Source organism: Chaetodon auriga, chromosome 9 (genome assembly GCF_051107435.1).
Source record: "Chaetodon auriga isolate fChaAug3 chromosome 9, fChaAug3.hap1, whole genome shotgun sequence".
Taxonomy (NCBI): Eukaryota; Metazoa; Chordata; class Actinopteri; order Chaetodontiformes; family Chaetodontidae; genus Chaetodon; species Chaetodon auriga.
In genome coordinates, this window is record NC_135082.1 from 14,961,643 (window position 1) to 14,979,023 (window position 17,381).

The following is a 17,381-nucleotide window of genomic DNA, read 5'->3' on the forward strand; positions in this document are numbered from 1 at the left end:
TAAGCAAAACATTCAAAAAAAAAAAAAATAAATCAATGTGTCTTAAAGTGATCGCACGTTCGAGAGCAGAGGCTGAAAGCATGTCCATCTGTATTTTTTTAAAAAGTAAATTAGTTTGTGACAACTTTACACAATGTATTCATGAATACTTTTCTTTATCCAATTTATGATAAATATACAGGCGTACACAAGACAGAGCAATGACAGAATTTGAAGCTCTCAGGCTTCTCACTACGCAGAAAGTGTATATCGTCCTCCACGGCGCTGGAATAAGCACCACAGTGTGTTGGGTTGTGTTTGGGCCGGAAAGTGAAGTGTAGGAAAATGTAATAATGGAAAAAGAGCAGCGTATTTTCTTGCCATATTTGTTTAGAGTTTATAACAATTATTTTTTGTTACTGGAGAAAGATGTAAACCTCGTTTCATTCCCTTTAGGGAAGATTTTTCAGTAGGTTATTTAATGGCCTTAATTTCTTTAGCTTATTTTGTTTTTGGACAACAGGGATCTACACCGTTTTTTATTTGCCATAGTTTCATCTTTTTCTGCATCTGTAGTATACTTTTTTTTTAAACTCATGATGTACAGCATGGTTTTGTTTGTTTGTTTGTTTGTTTGTTTGTTTGTTTGTATAGCATTCCAGCCAATATGTCACTAACAGTTAAGGGTCTGTTCATATGGATAAAAAAAAAAAAAAAGAAAGAAAAGTTGACAGAGAAAACGACAACGAAAGAATGTAGTGCTTAGAGCTGCGTTGGGTTGAATTAGTTGAACACAGTTATGTGTGTTATTGTGATGTTCCGTTTCCACAACAGTTCAGACACTCCACTGTAGTAGTCAGTTGATTGTAGTTATTTTACATCACCACGTGGAGACACTGTAGACCATGACATCTGGACGTTACTTCAGTCGGCACAAGGCTCCTCCCAGAAAAACAGACGATGATGATGTTTCGCTGGGCTTTGTCACAAAGAGACGCAGGACGAGAGAGAAAAGGGCGAACGATATTTGCGAATGGCTGATAAATATCCAAGAAACTGGAATCGTGTATTTGACTTTTAATATGACTGTTTGACGGGAGTGGTTGGACTGGGATTTATGCCTATTTCGTGGAGGACATAATAATGTATTTCTCAAGGAGAAGGAGCCTTTGTCGGATATATCTTGTGACTGTGCTGCTGAATTATTGCTGGGAAGCCGTGTGTGGACAGATCTCGTATTCCGTCTCAGAGGAGGTAAACCCGGGGACTTCTGTTGGAAATATCGCCAAGGATTTAAATCTCAGTGTCCAGGAGTTAGAGTCTCGCATGTTTCAGATTGTTAGTGGCTCAAATAGAAAACATTTCGATGCAAATCTGAAGACGGGTGTTCTTTATGTCAATGAAAGGATAGATCGGGAAGAGCTTTGTGCCAAGGCGACAAAATGTACTGTAAACGTAGAGGCCGTGATCAACAACCCACTGAAGCTTTACCGTATAGAGATCACTATAATAGACATAAATGACAATGCACCCGTTTTCTCTGAGCAATTGCAGTCACTGGATATCGCAGAAAATACTTTACCAGGGGTGAAATTTGGACTGATAGAGGCATCGGATTTAGATGTTGGAAAGAATGGGGTTAATACATACAAGCTGAGTAATAATGATTATTTTTCTTTAGAAATTCACAAGGGGGGAGATAGTGTGTCTGCCGAGTTAGTCCTGAAAAAATCTTTAGATCGCGAGCATGACTCTGTTATAAAACTCACCCTGACTGCAGTAGATGGAGGAAATCCATCCAGATCGGGAACCTCGCAAGTTATTATTAACGTTTTGGATATAAACGACAACCATCCTGTTTTCAGTAAGTCTTTATACAAAACTCAAATTTTTGAAAACTTGCCACCAGGGTCGACAGTGACCATTCTGAATGCAACAGACGCAGATGAAGGTGTAAACAGTGAAATAGAATATTCTTTGAGAAAAAAAGGTCAGGATCGTGTTTTGGATTTATTTGAAATTGACTCTAAAACAGGTGCGATTTTAGTCAAAGGTAAGATCGACTACGAAGAAAACCCTGCGTTTGAGATTCATGCACAGGCCAGTGACAAAGGCCAGCCTCCGATGTCTGCTCACTGTAAGGTGCTGGTAGAAGTGGTGGACCTGAACGACAACGCTCCTGACATCACTGTGACGTCACTACTGAACACAGTGAAGGAGGACGCTGAAGTAGGTGCTGCTATTGCACTTGTTTCTGTTCTGGACAAAGATGGTGGGAAAAACGGGATAGTCAAGGCTGTAATCGCAAATGATTCGCCTTTTAAATTAGACACAAATTACAAAAACTACTACACGTTGGTAGTTAATGGTCCGCTTGATAGAGAAACAATGGCTCAGTATAATGTCACTATTGTAGCAACAGATGAAGGGACTCCACCTCTCTCCAGCATCAGCATCGTGAGCGTTGATGTTTCTGATGTCAATGATAACCCGCCTCGCTTCTCGGAGCCGCAGGTTAATGTTTATGTGAAAGAGAACAGTCCAGTGGGAGCAGTTATACAAACAGTAACAGCAGTTGATGCCGATATCAGTCAAAATGGTCAGGTGAGCTATTCATTTTTTAAGAGTAACAGTGACTCACTACCACTCGCGACAATGGTGAACATTAACTCAGAGACTGGAGATATAATCAACCTGCAGTCTTTCAACTATGAGGAGTTAAAGACGTTTCAATTCAAAGTTCAGGCCACAGACTCTGGTGTTCCTCCGCTCAGCAGCAACGTGACTGTCAACGTTTTAATCCTGGATGAAAATGACAACAGTCCCACGATTCTCGCTCCATATTCTGAGCATGGCTCCGTTAACAGTGAGAGCATCCCCTATTCTGCTGAAGTGGGTTATTTTGTGGCAAAGATCAGGGCTGTAGACGCAGACTCTGGATACAATGCGCTGCTCTCTTATCACCTGTCTGAGCCAAAAGGAAACAACCTCTTCCGGATCGGAACCAGCACCGGAGAAATCCGGACTAAGAGGAGAATGAGTGACAATGACCTGAAAACTCACCCCTTGGTGGTGTTGGTGTCTGATAACGGAGAACCCTCCCTGTCAGCTACTGTGTCTATTGACGTGGTGGTGGTTGAAAGCACAGCTGACATCCAGACTCAGTTCAGACATGTGCCCGTAAAGGAGGACAGCTTCTCGGATTTAAACCTGTATCTGCTGATCGCCATTGTGTCGGTCTCAGTCATCTTTCTGCTCAGCCTCATCAGTTTAATAGCTGTCAAATGTCACAGGACAGACGGCAATTTCAGCAGGTACGGCGCCCCAATGATCACCACCCACCCTGACGGGAGCTGGTCTTACTCCAAATCTACTCAGCAGTATGACGTGTGTTTCAGCTCAGACACGCTCAAGAGTGACGTAGTGGTTTTCCCCGCACCGTTTCCGCCTGCAGATGCTGAGCTGATCAGTATTAATGGAGGAGACACTTTTACCAGAACTCAGACTTTACCAAATAAAGAAAAGGTAAGAACATGATGACCTTAAGGACGTAAATATGTTATTGTACGTCATTTAATTTTGACAACATGCATTTCAGTTAACTACAAAACTACAGATGGAGACTTTCGAAAAACACATATTTAAATTACTCAGTTATGTTGATGTGAGCTTGTTGTAAATGTGTGAATGGGCTTCTGATCTTTGTAGCTGCAGATTTAGTTTTTAACGTGTATGTCGCTATCCATGGTACTGAAAGACCTTTCTGATACTGTGTTGTTGTTGTTGTTGTTGTTGTTGTTGTTGTTGTTGTTGTTGTTTTTAAAAAAGACAGGACAGAAAGAAAACAGTGCTTTTAAGAAAGATAAACAGCTTGCTCGTCAACAATATTTACAACCTTGTCCATTAGAAATTATGTCTATGTTGGAACTCATGTCCTTGGAAACAATTATTATACAGTATATAACAGATTTCATCTTTTGGCTGTGTTGATAAAGTCTTTGTCCTTTGATTGATTATGATTCATTTCCGAAAATTATCTGCTGGGTCTGTGTTACAGTGTTACTATCAAAATGGGATATAAGTAGTTCCAATAACTTCTGTAGAGAGCTTTGCCTCGGTGTCTAAAACAGGTCATACTACTAAGAGCAAAACGTGGTGTAAAAACGTGATTGAAAGGATCGCTGTGATGACAGACAGTTATGCTGACTCTTCCTTGAGATATGGAATTGCTCAAGGAGAAATCAAAAATATAAGGCCCTTGCGAATATTCCAATGTGTTGACGTTGAGTGTAGTTCTTCTAATTGTCCACATGAGGACATTGTAGACCATGACATATGAATGTCGTCATTGGTGGCTCGGGGCTCCTCCCAGATTCGAGTGAAGATGATGCTTCTCAAGCGACTGAAACAAAGAGACCTGGAGAACGAAAGAGAACGGTGCGACTATCATTTTCGTCTTGGACTGAAAATATGTGGAAAAACTCACATGGTGGAGCTTTATTTTGTTTAATTGCTTGATTTGAGCAATATTATAGAACGAATTGTCTGCGTGATTTCTGGATGTGTGGAATTATGCATTTTCCGGGCAGATCGAGCTCTGTGTGGATATATCTCTTGGTCGTGCTGCTGGATTGTTGCTGGGAAGCGGTGTCTGAGCAGCTCTCTTACTCCGTCTCAGAGGAGGTGAATCTGGGGACTGTTGTCGGAAATATCGCCAAAGATCTGAACATTAATGTCCAGGATTTGGAGTCCCGCATGTTTCAGATCGTTGCTGGATCAAAGAGGAAATATTTCGAGGTAAACCTAAAGACTGGTGTCCTGTACGTTAACGAGAGAATAGATCGAGAGGAACTCTGCGGCGACGAGCCCAAATGTTCCCTCATCGTAGAGGCAGTTATTAATAATCCATTAAAACTGTATCGGATTGAAATTGTGATCTTGGATGTAAATGATAATGCCCCGTCATTTCTCAGCACGTCGCAGGTAATCGACATTTCTGAGAGTACAGGAGTCGGGGCGAAATTTCCCCTGCATCCCGCTGACGATGCTGACGTCGGTAAAAATACTGTCAATACCTACAAGCTCAGCCAAAACGAGTACTTTTCTCTAGCTGTGCAAAAAGGAGAGACTGTCTCACCAGAATTACTGCTTCAGAAAGTTTTAGACAGAGAAAAACAGTCTGTGATTCGTCTCACACTGACTGCCATTGATGGAGGAACACCTGCTAAATCAGGCACTATGGTCATTATAGTCAATGTACTGGACATCAACGATAATGCTCCTGTGTTCAGTCAAAGTCTGTACAAAGCCAGCGTGTATGAGAATGTTAAGATAGGAACATCGATAATATCATTAAATGCTACGGATTTGGATGCAGGTCACAATGGACAAGTGTTATATTCATTCAGTAAAGTAGGCAGAGGGAAACAAACTGATCTGTTTGCTATAGATGAAAAAACAGGGACCGTAACAAATAAAAAGAATATCGACTTTGAAGAAAATAATGCTTTTGAGATTCGAGTACAAGCGAGTGATGGAGCTTCCTCACCGATGACATCACATGCCAAATTATTGATTGAAGTTTTAGACGTCAATGATAATGCTCCAGAAATTTCAGTGACATCACTGTTAAACACCGTCAAAGAGGATGCGTCCATTGGCACCGCCATTGCCCTTGTTTCAGTCTTTGATAAAGACGGAGGGAAAAATGGGATGGTGAACTGCAAAATTTCAAATACTGTTCCTTTTAAATTGGAGTCAAACTATAAGAATTACTATTCGTTGGTGGTGGACGGTCCTCTTGACAGAGAAACTACATCTCAATACAATATCAGCATCACTGCTGCTGATGAGGGCAGCCCCTCACTATCCAGCACGAGCGTTATTAATGTACAAGTATCAGATGTGAATGATAACAAACCTCTGTTCACGGAAAACATAATCAATGTCTATGTGAAGGAAAACAGTCCAGTGGGGGCAGTTATAAAAACAGTGACAGCAGTTGATGCCGACATCGACCAAAATGGTCAGGTGAGCTATTCATTTCTACACAACAACAGCAACTCACTGCCACTCTCGACAATGATAAACATCAACTCAGAGACTGGAGATATAATCAGCCTGCAGTCTTTCAACTATGAGGAGTTAAAGACGTTTCACTTCAAAGTTCAGGCCACAGACTCTGGTGTTCCTCCGCTCAGCAGCAACGTGACTGTCAACGTTTTAATCCTGGATGAAAATGACAACAGTCCCACGATTCTCGCTCCATATTCTGAGCACGGCTCCGTTAACAGTGAGAGCATCCCCTATTCTGCTGAAGCGGGATACTTTGTGGCAAAGATCAGGGCTGTAGACGCAGACTCTGGATACAATGCCCTGCTCTCTTATCACCTGTCTGAGCCCAAAGGAAACAACCTCTTCCGGATCGGAACCAGCACCGGAGAAATCCGGACTAAGAGGAGAATGAGTGACAATGACCTGAAAACTCACCCCTTGGTGGTGTTGGTGTCTGATAACGGAGAACCCTCCCTGTCAGCTACTGTGTCTATTGACGTGGTGGTGGTAGAAAGCACAGCTGACATCCAGACTCAGTTCAGACATGTGCCCATAAAGGAGGACAGCTTCTCGGATTTAAACCTGTATCTGCTGATCGCCATTGTGTCGGTCTCAGTCATCTTTCTGCTCAGCCTCATCAGTTTAATAGCTGTCAAATGCCACAGGACAGACGGCGATTTCAGCAGGTACAGCGCCCCAATGATCACCACCCACCCTGACGGGAGCTGGTCTTACTCCAAATCTACTCAGCAGTATGACGTGTGTTTCAGCTCAGACACGCTCAAGAGTGACGTAGTGGTTTTCCCCGCACCGTTTCCGCCTGCAGATGCTGAGCTGATCAGTATTAACGGAGGAGACACTTTTACCAGAACTCAGACTTTACCTAATAAAGAAAAGGTAAGACCACCAACTTACCATGGCCTACAAATTTAAAGAACATACAGTGCTGGTAAACGCTGGCCTTGTATGCTATTTGTGTATTTCGTCGTTTGGTCGTTTTCTTCCTGTTTTAATCACCATTTCGCTGTGTGTTTTACACATGTAAAACACATTGTTGTGGAAACTGATCTTGTCCATTTTCTCCTACTGAATCCTTTTAAAATGGTGACGTTTGGCACCTGTCATCGTCTGTAACTTGTCAGTCAGTCTTTTCAGAGCAAGTATGATAGTGGCTGGACATGGTGGACTAGAGTTGAACCAGTCTGACTCCATAAGTAGATTGTCTTGTAATGTTTTCTTTTGTTTTACATATTTTCACAAACAAATGGTACAAATAAAGGCTAAGTTCATACAGATTTTATGTTTTCACGACATATCCCTCGGGGTATATTTGAAATGATTGTTCGCCCGGATTCTAATCCACTTAAGGCAAAACATGCCAATCACAAACAGATGTGCTGACCCTCGTTTCAAACGCTACATATTGGCTTTGAGTTCTTTTTAACTTTGGCCATCTTGTGCTGAGCATGAAAGACAGATAGTCTGTGTAATTTTACACAGTTTTCCCTCAGTTTGTAATGTAATTATTTCACAAAGCCATAGGAGGGCACTGTAGACCATAACACAGAGAAGATTTTATTGAACTCCTGATGCCCCTCCCAGATTAAGAGCGTGATGATGTCTTGTTGGGCTTTGACACAAAGAGACGCAGAAGAACAGAGAGGAGGCTGGGGAATTATCTGCACTGTGGACAAAATCGAAGAAAGGGGAATACAATTTTCGTCAATACTCGATCTCCAATAGACTTGTGTCTATGCTGGCTTCACGACGGGTTGGATTATGTATTCCGTTCACAGGAGTTCCGTGGTGGCATACGTGTTATTTTTGCTGCTGGGTTGTTTCTGGGAAGCGGTGTCCGGGCAGCTCTCCTACTCCATATCAGAGGAGGTGAATCCGGGGACGTCTGTAGGAAATATAGCCAAGGATCTAACCCTCAGTGTCGATGATCTGGAGTCACGTATGTTTCAGATTGTTACCGGATCAAAGAGAAAATATTTCGAGGTAAATTTGAAGACTGGTGTTCTCTTTGTCAGCGATAGAATAGACAGAGAGGAGCTCTGTGCGAAGGCACCGAAATGCACCGTGAGCGTAGAAGCTGTGATAAATTCTCCATTGAAGCTTTATCATTTAGACATAAATATTCTAGATGTTAATGATAATCATCCGTCTTTCAGTACCAATTCTCAAAGCATTGAAATAGCCGAGAGCACGCTGCCTGGGACGACATTTCTTGTGCTGCCTGCCTATGATGCCGATGTTGGAAAAAATGGTATCAGTACGTACAAGCTAAATCAAAATGACTATTTTTCACTATCAGTGAACAAAGGAGAGAGTGTGTCGGCTGAGCTGGTACTTCAGAAACATTTGGACCGAGAAAAACAACCTGTAATTAAGCTTACATTGACTGCTGTGGACGGAGGGACACCTCCAAAATCCGGAACATCACAGATAATAATCAACGTCTTGGACAATAATGATAATGTCCCAGTCTTCACCAAATCACTGTATAAAACAAGTATTTCTGAAAATATACCACAAGGTACATCAATAATAACAGTAACGGCAACAGACAGTGATGAAGGACTAAACGGAGAAGTTATATATTCACTGGGCAGCAAAGATCAAGATCATATTTTGGAAATATTCCACATTGATGAGAAGACCGGTTTGATAACAGTTAAAGGAAATATTGACTTTGAACAACACACAGCTTTTGAAATCCGCGTGCAAGCGAGTGACAAAGGTTCTCCTCCAATGGCAGCACAGTGTAAAGTCCTCATAGAGGTGGTGGATTTAAATGACAACATCCCTGAAATATCTGTAACATCATTAATTAACAAAGTGAAAGAGGATGCAAAAATAGGTACTGCTGTTGCACTCGTGTCAGTCCTGGACAGAGATGGAGGTAAAAATGGAGTAGTTCACTGTGATATTAAAAATGACAGTCCCTTTAAATTGGAAACCAATTATAAAAACTATTATTCTTTAGTAGTCGACGGACAGCTCGACAGAGAGAGTGCTTCACATTATAATGTCACCATCACAGCAACGGATGATGGAAGCCCTGCTCTCACGAGCACCAGCGAGCTTACTGTTTATATATCCGATGTGAATGACAACGCTCCTCATTTTTCAGACACTTTAGTCAATGTATACTTAAAGGAAAATAGTCCAGTTGGAGCAGTTATAAAAAGGATATCTGCAGATGATGCAGACATCGATCAAAATGCCCAAGTGAGCTATTCAATTGTCGAAAGTAACAGTGACTCATTGCCGTTGTCCACAATGATAAACATCAACTCAGAGACTGGAGATATAATCAGCCTGCAGTCTTTCAACTATGAGGAGTTAAAGACGTTTCAATTCAAAGTTCAGGCCACAGACTCTGGTGTTCCTCCGCTCAGCAGCAACGTCACTGTCAACGTTTTAATCCTGGATGAAAATGACAACAGTCCCACGATCCTCGCTCCATATACTGAGCACGGCTCCGTTAACAGTGAGAGCATCCCCTATTCTGCTGAAGCGGGATACTTTGTGGCAAAGATCAGGGCTGTAGACGCAGACTCTGGATACAATGCGCTGCTCTCTTATCACCTGTCTGAGCCCAAAGGAAACAACCTCTTCCGGATCGGAACCAGCACCGGAGAAATCCGGACTAAGAGGAGAATGAGTGACAATGACCTGAAAACTCACCCCTTGGTGGTGTTGGTGTCTGATAACGGAGAACCCTCCCTGTCAGCTACTGTGTCTATTGACGTGGTGGTGGTAGAAAGCACAGCTGACATCCAGACTCAGTTCAGACATGTGCCCGTAAAGGAGGACAGCTTCTCAGATCTAAACCTGTATCTGCTGATCGCCATTGTGTCGGTCTCAGTCATCTTTCTGCTCAGCCTCATCAGTTTAATAGCTGTCAAATGCCACAGGACAGACGGCAATTTCAGCAGGTACAGCGCCCCAATGATCACCACCCACCCTGACGGGAGCTGGTCTTACTCCAAATCTACTCAGCAGTATGACGTGTGTTTCAGCTCAGACACGCTCAAGAGTGACGTAGTGGTTTTCCCCGCACCGTTTCCGCCTGCAGATGCTGAACTGATCAGTATTAACGGAGGAGACACTTTTACCAGAACTCAGACTTTACCAAATAAAGAAAAGGTAAGAACATGTTTGTATTAAATACTCACTACGTCACTGTTTCAATGCTGACAGTTGGAGGCGGAATGCTGCAGCTTTATTCGTGTTATGCTCGCTGACAAGAACATTACATTTGAAATACAGTTTGAGTTCAAATAGAAACTATATCAAGTATACGTGAAGTAGGTAAACTGCAGTGTCCATGGTTTTGTCGTCTCATTCATTACGGTCTTCTCATTCGGTATTTTCATGTGCTGAACGCAGGTCCCTGAATTTGTCTACCATATAATCCTGGAGATGAAGGTGAAAAGACGGTCCTTTTCGAAAACTCCGGATGTGCGATTACAGTTACACATAGCTTACGCAATGTTTAACGCGGCAGTATATCAAAGATCTATCAATCATCGTCAAAGTATCTACGTGGTTCAAATTTTGCCGTCATTTTGCACACAGGTTAAAAAGAGCTGGGTATTTACCTAGAAAGAGATTTTTATGAAGACAGGCTTAAAACTTCTCTTACGGTGGCATATTATCACACGGCGTCGGAAAGGCGTGAGAAATAATGGCAGTTTCGATTCAAGGCATTTTCAAAGGGCCTTTTCCGTCAAAGGCGACGGTAAAGCTAACAGTTAAATTTACCTGACGTTAGAGCATACGTAAGATTGTTGGAATAAACTGCTTTGTGTTTCCGGATTTTAAATGTAGCGAATTTTTGCTGCATATTTGGCATTTTCGAAGGGAATATCGCTGTCCATGGTGCTGAAAGCAATTTTGCGTTTGTATCATGTACTCTTCCAGGAGGCAAAGGGAAAGACAAATGTGACTAATAACACACACACACACACACACACACACACACACACACACACACACACGCACACACACACACACACACACACACACACACACACACACACACACACACACACACACACACACAGACTCTTACAACACTTTCATCTCGGAAATTTATGCTCGCTCTCAGATTTCATCAGTCCTCAGGAAAGTGTCTGTCACCACTGTCCATGTCTTCTTTCTCTATCGTGATAAAGTGTGCTATATTTTTATTTATTTATTTATTTAGAAGATTAACATGATGTCTTTTGTTAGGGGACATTCATGTGAGGGTCGTTGTAATATTGTTTTGTGTTTGATGGTGAATGTAGTTCTTACAAGTGTCCACATGAGGACATTGTTGACCATCACATTTGAGCTTCCTCTCTGGAGTTTCGGGGCTCCTCCCAGATTCAGAGGGTGATGATGTTTCTCAGAAAATTGAAACAAAGAGACGGAGAGGGTGAAATGAAACGGAGGGGTTTCATGTGGCCATTTAAGGTGGTTGAGTGCATTAGCCTAAAAAGCTTAAATGCTTTATTTTTGTGACGTTATTGAAATAATCGGTCTGTATGATTTCTGTCGATGCGTGGAATTATGCATTTTCCGGGGAGAACGAGCTCTGTGTGGATATATCTCTTGGTCGTGCTGCTGGATTGTTGCTGGGAAGCGGTGTCTGGGCAGCTCTCTTACTCCGTCTCAGAGGAGGTGAATCTTGGGACTGTTGTCGGAAATATCGCCAAAGATCTGAACATTAATGTCCAGGATTTGGAGTCCCGCATGTTTCAGATCGTTGCTGGATCAAAGAGGAAATATTTCGAGGTAAACCTAAAGACTGGTGTCCTGTACGTTAACGAGAGAATAGATCGAGAGGAACTCTGCGGCGACGAGCCCAAATGTTCACTCAGTATAGAAGCAGTAATTAACAACCCGTTAAAACTGTACCGAATTGAAATTATGATCTTAGATGTAAATGATAATTCCCCATCATTTCTAAGACCGTCACAGTTAATGAACATTAGCGAGAACACAGCAGCAGGGGCGAAATTTCCTCTGCACCCTGCTCACGATGCCGACGTCGGTAAAAATACTGTCAATACCTACAAGCTCAGCCAAAATGAATACTTCTCTCTCGATACACATAAAGGAGAGAGTGTGACTGTCGAATTACTGCTGCAGAAAGTTTTAGACCGAGAAAAACAGCCTGTGATTCGACTCATATTGACTGCCATCGATGGAGGAACACTTGCTAAATCAGGCACAATGACTGTAATAGTGAATGTGTTGGACAGTAATGATAATGCTCCTGTGTTCAGTCAAAGTCTGTACAAAGCCAGTGTGTATGAAAATGTTAAGATAGGAACATCGATAATTACATTAAATGCTACGGATCTGGATGTAGGTCACAATGGACAAGTGTTATATTCATTCAGTGAAGTAGGCAGAGGGAAACAAACTGATCTGTTTGCTATAGATGAAAAAACAGGGACTGTAACAAATAAAAAGAATATCGACTTTGAAGAAAATAATGCTTTTGAGATTCGAGTACAAGCCAGTGACAGAGCTTCTCCTCCTCTCACCTCACATGCCAAATTATTGATTGAAGTTTTAGACGTCAATGATAATGCTCCTGAAATTTCAGTGACATCACTGTTAAACACCGTCAAAGAGGATGCGTCCATTGGCACCGCCATTGCACTTGTTTCAGTATTTGATAAAGACGGAGGGGAAAATGGGATGGTGAACTGCAAAATTTCAAACACTGTTCCTTTTAAATTAGAGTCAAACTACAAGAATTACTATTCGTTGGTGGTGGACGGTCCTCTTGACAGAGAAACCGCATCTCAATACAATATCAGCATCACTGCTGCTGATGAGGGCAGCCCCTCACTATCCAGCACGAGCGTTATTAATGTACAAGTATCAGATGTGAATGATAACAAACCTCTGTTCACAGAAAACATAATCAATGTCTATGTGAAGGAAAACAGTCCAGTGGGGGCAGTTATAAAAACAGTGACAGCAGTTGATGCAGACATCAACCAAAATGGTCAAGTGAGCTATTCATTTCTACACAACAACAGCAACTCACTGCCACTCTCGACAATGATAAATATCAACTCAGAGACTGGAGACATAATCAGCCTGCAGTCTTTCAACTATGAGGAGTTAAAGACGTTTCACTTCAAAGTTCAGGCCACAGACTCTGGTGTTCCTCCGCTCAGCAGCAACGTGACTGTCAACGTTTTAATTCTGGATGAAAATGACAACAGTCCCACGATTCTCGCTCCATATTCTGAGCACGGCTCCGTTAACAGTGAGAGCATCCCCTATTCTGCAGAAGCGGGATACTTTGTGGCAAAGATCAGGGCTGTAGACGCAGACTCTGGATACAATGCGCTGCTCTCTTACCACCTGTCCGAGCCCAAAGGAAACAACCTCTTCCGGATCGGAACCAGCACCGGAGAAATCCGGACTAAGAGGAGAATGAGTGACAATGACCTGAAAACTCACCCCTTGGTGGTGTTGGTGTCTGATAACGGAGAACCCTCCCTGTCAGCTACTGTGTCTATTGACGTGGTGGTGGTTGAAAGCACAGCTGACATCCAGACTCAGTTCAGACATGTGCCCGTAAAGGAGGACAGCTTCTCGGATTTAAACCTGTATCTGCTGATCGCCATTGTGTCGGTCTCAGTCATCTTTCTGCTCAGTCTCATCAGTTTAATAGCTGTCAGATGCCACAGGACAGACGGCAATTTCAGCAGATACAGCGCCCCAATGATCACCACCCACCCTGACGGGAGCTGGTCTTACTCCAAATCTACTCAGCAGTATGACGTGTGTTTCAGCTCAGACACGCTCAAGAGTGACGTAGTGGTTTTCCCCGCACCGTTTCCGCCTGTAGATGCTGAACTCATCAGTATTAATGGAGGAGACACTTTTACCAGAACTCAGACTTTACCCAGTAAAGAAAAGGTAAGACATGTCTAATTTTGATAATTTCTTGGAGTTAATGTTTCGTATCTCTGAGTCGACATATTGCGCGCATTGTTGTAAGATACAGAGACGCTAATACCTTGGGAAAAAATAAGAAATAAATAAAAAAATAGCCACGCTCACATGGGAACTGAATATCTAAGTTGTGTTATGTGCACTGCTTTGATCCTTTTAAATGCATCGCTCTTGTCAGCCAACAACTCTGAGAGTTTCGATCAATACTGGAAACGTCTATCGGGTTCTTATTTACGCATGTATGGGACATAATATTTAGTGTACAAACATTTTAGCTGCTTCAATATTCCACGACCCATTTTGACAATGAATAATGACCTTTATTTTTCAACGCCTTACCTCTACAAATATTGGTGATTGGTCTTCAAAAGTAAGTGTTTTGAAACCATCAACAATTGTTAGCCTGGAAAAAAAAAAATGTTCTTCTCTGCCATTTTCTTTCCACCTCTCAGCCTACAAAATGCAATTTTATTGAATATTCATTCCCTTAAGCTGTTTTTCTTCAACCTCTGACTAATAGAAAGGCGTGCGTTGCGCTCCGCGGTCCTGCAATAAAGACCAGTAAATGACCCTGTAAGAAACTTTACCATTAGTTTTCCTGTTTTCATTCGCTTTAAAGACAGTTTCCATTCACTTTGTATAAGGGCAGGGAGAAATATCAATCAATCCGCTTGGTAGGGCCTGTAAATGTAGGTATTTGAAATCACCACTGGGCGACAGTGTAGACCGTAACATGAAGACTTCTCTGTTCGTATTTAACGCCCCTCCCAGAGTCGGTTCACAGAGCTATGTAACAAAGACATACAAGAGGAGAGGGTACAGTGCGACAGCCGCCTTTCTAGTCCGACTGAAAGGAATGAAAATAGATTATTAATAATGCTGTTTTCGTCTGGATTGTTTTATACAAACTGTCAGATTTGAACATATGGTGTGTTTACGACGAAAGGAATTATGTCTTCAACGAGTAGAAAGTGGTCTGTCTGGATATATTTTCTGCTTCTGATACTGGATTACTGCTGGGATGCAGCGTCTGGGCAGCTCTCTTACTCCGTCTTAGAGGAGGTGAACTCGGGGACATTTGTTGGAAATATCGCTAAGGATTTACACTTAAACGTACAGGATCTGGAGTCCCGTATGTTCAGGATTGTTGCTGGATCAAAGAAAAAGTATTTCGAGGTAAATACGAAGACTGGCATCCTCTATGTTAGTGACAGAATAGACAGAGAGGAGCTCTGCGCGAAAGCAGCAAGATGCACTGCTAATGTCGAGGCAGTCATAAACGAGCCTTTAAAGCTGTACAGAATAGAAATTCAGATTCTTGATGTCAACGATAATTTTCCCTATTTCATTGCCAAGTCACAAAGTATTGACATTGCAGAAAGCACGTTACCCGGGATAAGATTTCCCCTTCTACAAGCCTACGATGCAGACGTAGGAAAGAATGGCATAAACACATACAAGCTCAGCTCGAATGAACATTTCTCATTAGCAATAAGCAAAGCGGGAGAGAGTATTTCCACTGAGTTGGTGTTACAGAAAGCTTTAGACAGAGAAAAGGAGCCTCTGATCACGCTTACTTTAACAGCGTTAGACGAAGGAAGTCCGCCAAAGTCTGGAACATCAGATATTGTAATTAATGTTTTAGACGTTAACGATAACACGCCAATGTTTGCAAAGTCTTTGTACAAAACTCGCGTATTTGAAAATGTGCCTATTGGTACCACTCTTGTGACTTTAAATGCTACAGACGCAGACGAAGGAACAAACAAAGAGATCATATATACGCTGAGCACAAAGGAGCAGGACCATATACTGGAGATTTTTAAAATCGACCCAAACACAGGGACAGTGACAGTTGAAGGAAATATGGATTTTGAAGAACATCCCGTGTTTGAGATTCGTGCACAGGCCAGTGACAAAGGCCAGCCTCCGATGTCTGCTCACTGTAAAGTGCTGGTCGAAGTGTTGGATCTGAACGACAATGCTCCTGAGATCACTGTGACGTCACTACTGAACACAGTGAAGGAGGACGCTAAAATCGGTACTGCTATTGCACTTGTCTCTGTCGTCGACAAAGACGGGGGCAAGAATGGTGAAGTGCAATGTACGATAGATAATAAAACCCCATTTAAACTGGAAACAAACTATAAAAACTATTACTCGTTAGTGGTTGACGGGCCCCTAGACCGAGAGAGCATCTCTCACTATAATGTCACCATAAAAGCAAGTGATGGAGGCAACCCCCCTCTTTCCAGCACCAGTATTATTACTGTTCACGTTTCTGATGTCAATGATAACGCGCCTCACTTCTCATCACCAGACATTAACATTTATGTAAAGGAGAACAGCCCAGTGGGAGCAGTTCTCCAAAGAGTATCTGCACTAGATGCTGACATGAATGAAAATGGTCAGGTGAGCTACCATTTTTTAGAAAGTAACACCAACTCAGTCCCGCTGTCCACAATGGTGAACATCAACTCAGAGACTGGAGATATAATCAGCCTGCAGTCTTTCAACTATGAGGAGTTAAAGACGTTTCACTTCAAAGTTCAGGCCACAGACTCTGGTGTTCCTCCGCTCAGCAGCAACGTGACTGTCAATGTTTTGATCCTGGATGAAAATGACAACAGTCCCACGATTCTCGCGCCATATTCTGAGCATGGCTCCGTTAACAGTGAGAGCATCCCCTATTCTGCTGAAGCGGGATACTTTGTGGCAAAGATCAGGGCTGTAGACGCAGACTCTGGATACAATGCGCTGCTCTCTTATCACCTGTCTGAGCCAAAAGGAAACAACCTCTTCCGGATCGGAACCAGCACCGGAGAAATCCGGACTAAGAGGAGAATGAGTGACAATGACCTGAAAACTCACCCCTTGGTGGTGTTGGTGTCTGATAACGGAGAACCCTCCCTGTCAGCTACTGTGTCTGTTGACGTGGTGGTGGTTGAAAGCACAGCTGACATCCAGACTCAGTTCAGACATGTGCCCGTGAAGGAGGACAGCTTCTCGGATTTAAACCTGTATCTGCTGATCGCCATTGTGTCGGTCTCAGTCATCTTTCTGCTCAGCCTCATCAGTTTAATAGCTGCCAAATGCCACAGGACAGACGGCAATTTCAGCAGGTACAGCGCCCCAATGATCACCACCCACCCTGACGGGAGCTGGTCTTACTCCAAATCTACTCAGCAGTATGACGTGTGTTTCAGCTCAGACACGCTCAAGAGTGATGTAGTGGTTTTCCCTGCACCGTTTCCACCTGCAGATGCTGAACTGATCAGTATTAATGGAGGAGACACTTTTACCCGAACTCAGACTTTACCAAATAAAGAAAAGGTAAGAACATCGGCATTAAGTACGTCTCATGATTG

The 17,381-nt window shown here is 42.6% G+C and overlaps 1 protein-coding gene across 21 annotated transcripts in view; it reads left to right on the forward strand.

Annotated features, from left to right (window-relative positions):
- Positions 1-17,381, forward strand: part of LOC143325537 (protocadherin alpha-C2-like) — a 190,493-nt gene that overhangs the window by 108,067 nt on the left and 65,045 nt on the right. The window contains exon 1 of one of the 21 annotated variants that reach the window (XM_076738670.1): positions 11-3,504. The exons of 16 other annotated variants lie outside the window; for them this stretch is intronic. In XM_076738670.1, the coding sequence (XP_076594785.1) occupies positions 1,123-3,504 (2,382 nt within the window). In that variant the 5' untranslated portion in view covers positions 11-1,122. 4 more of the 21 variants (XM_076738666.1, XM_076738678.1, XM_076738667.1 and 1 more) reach the window with 4 other exon arrangements.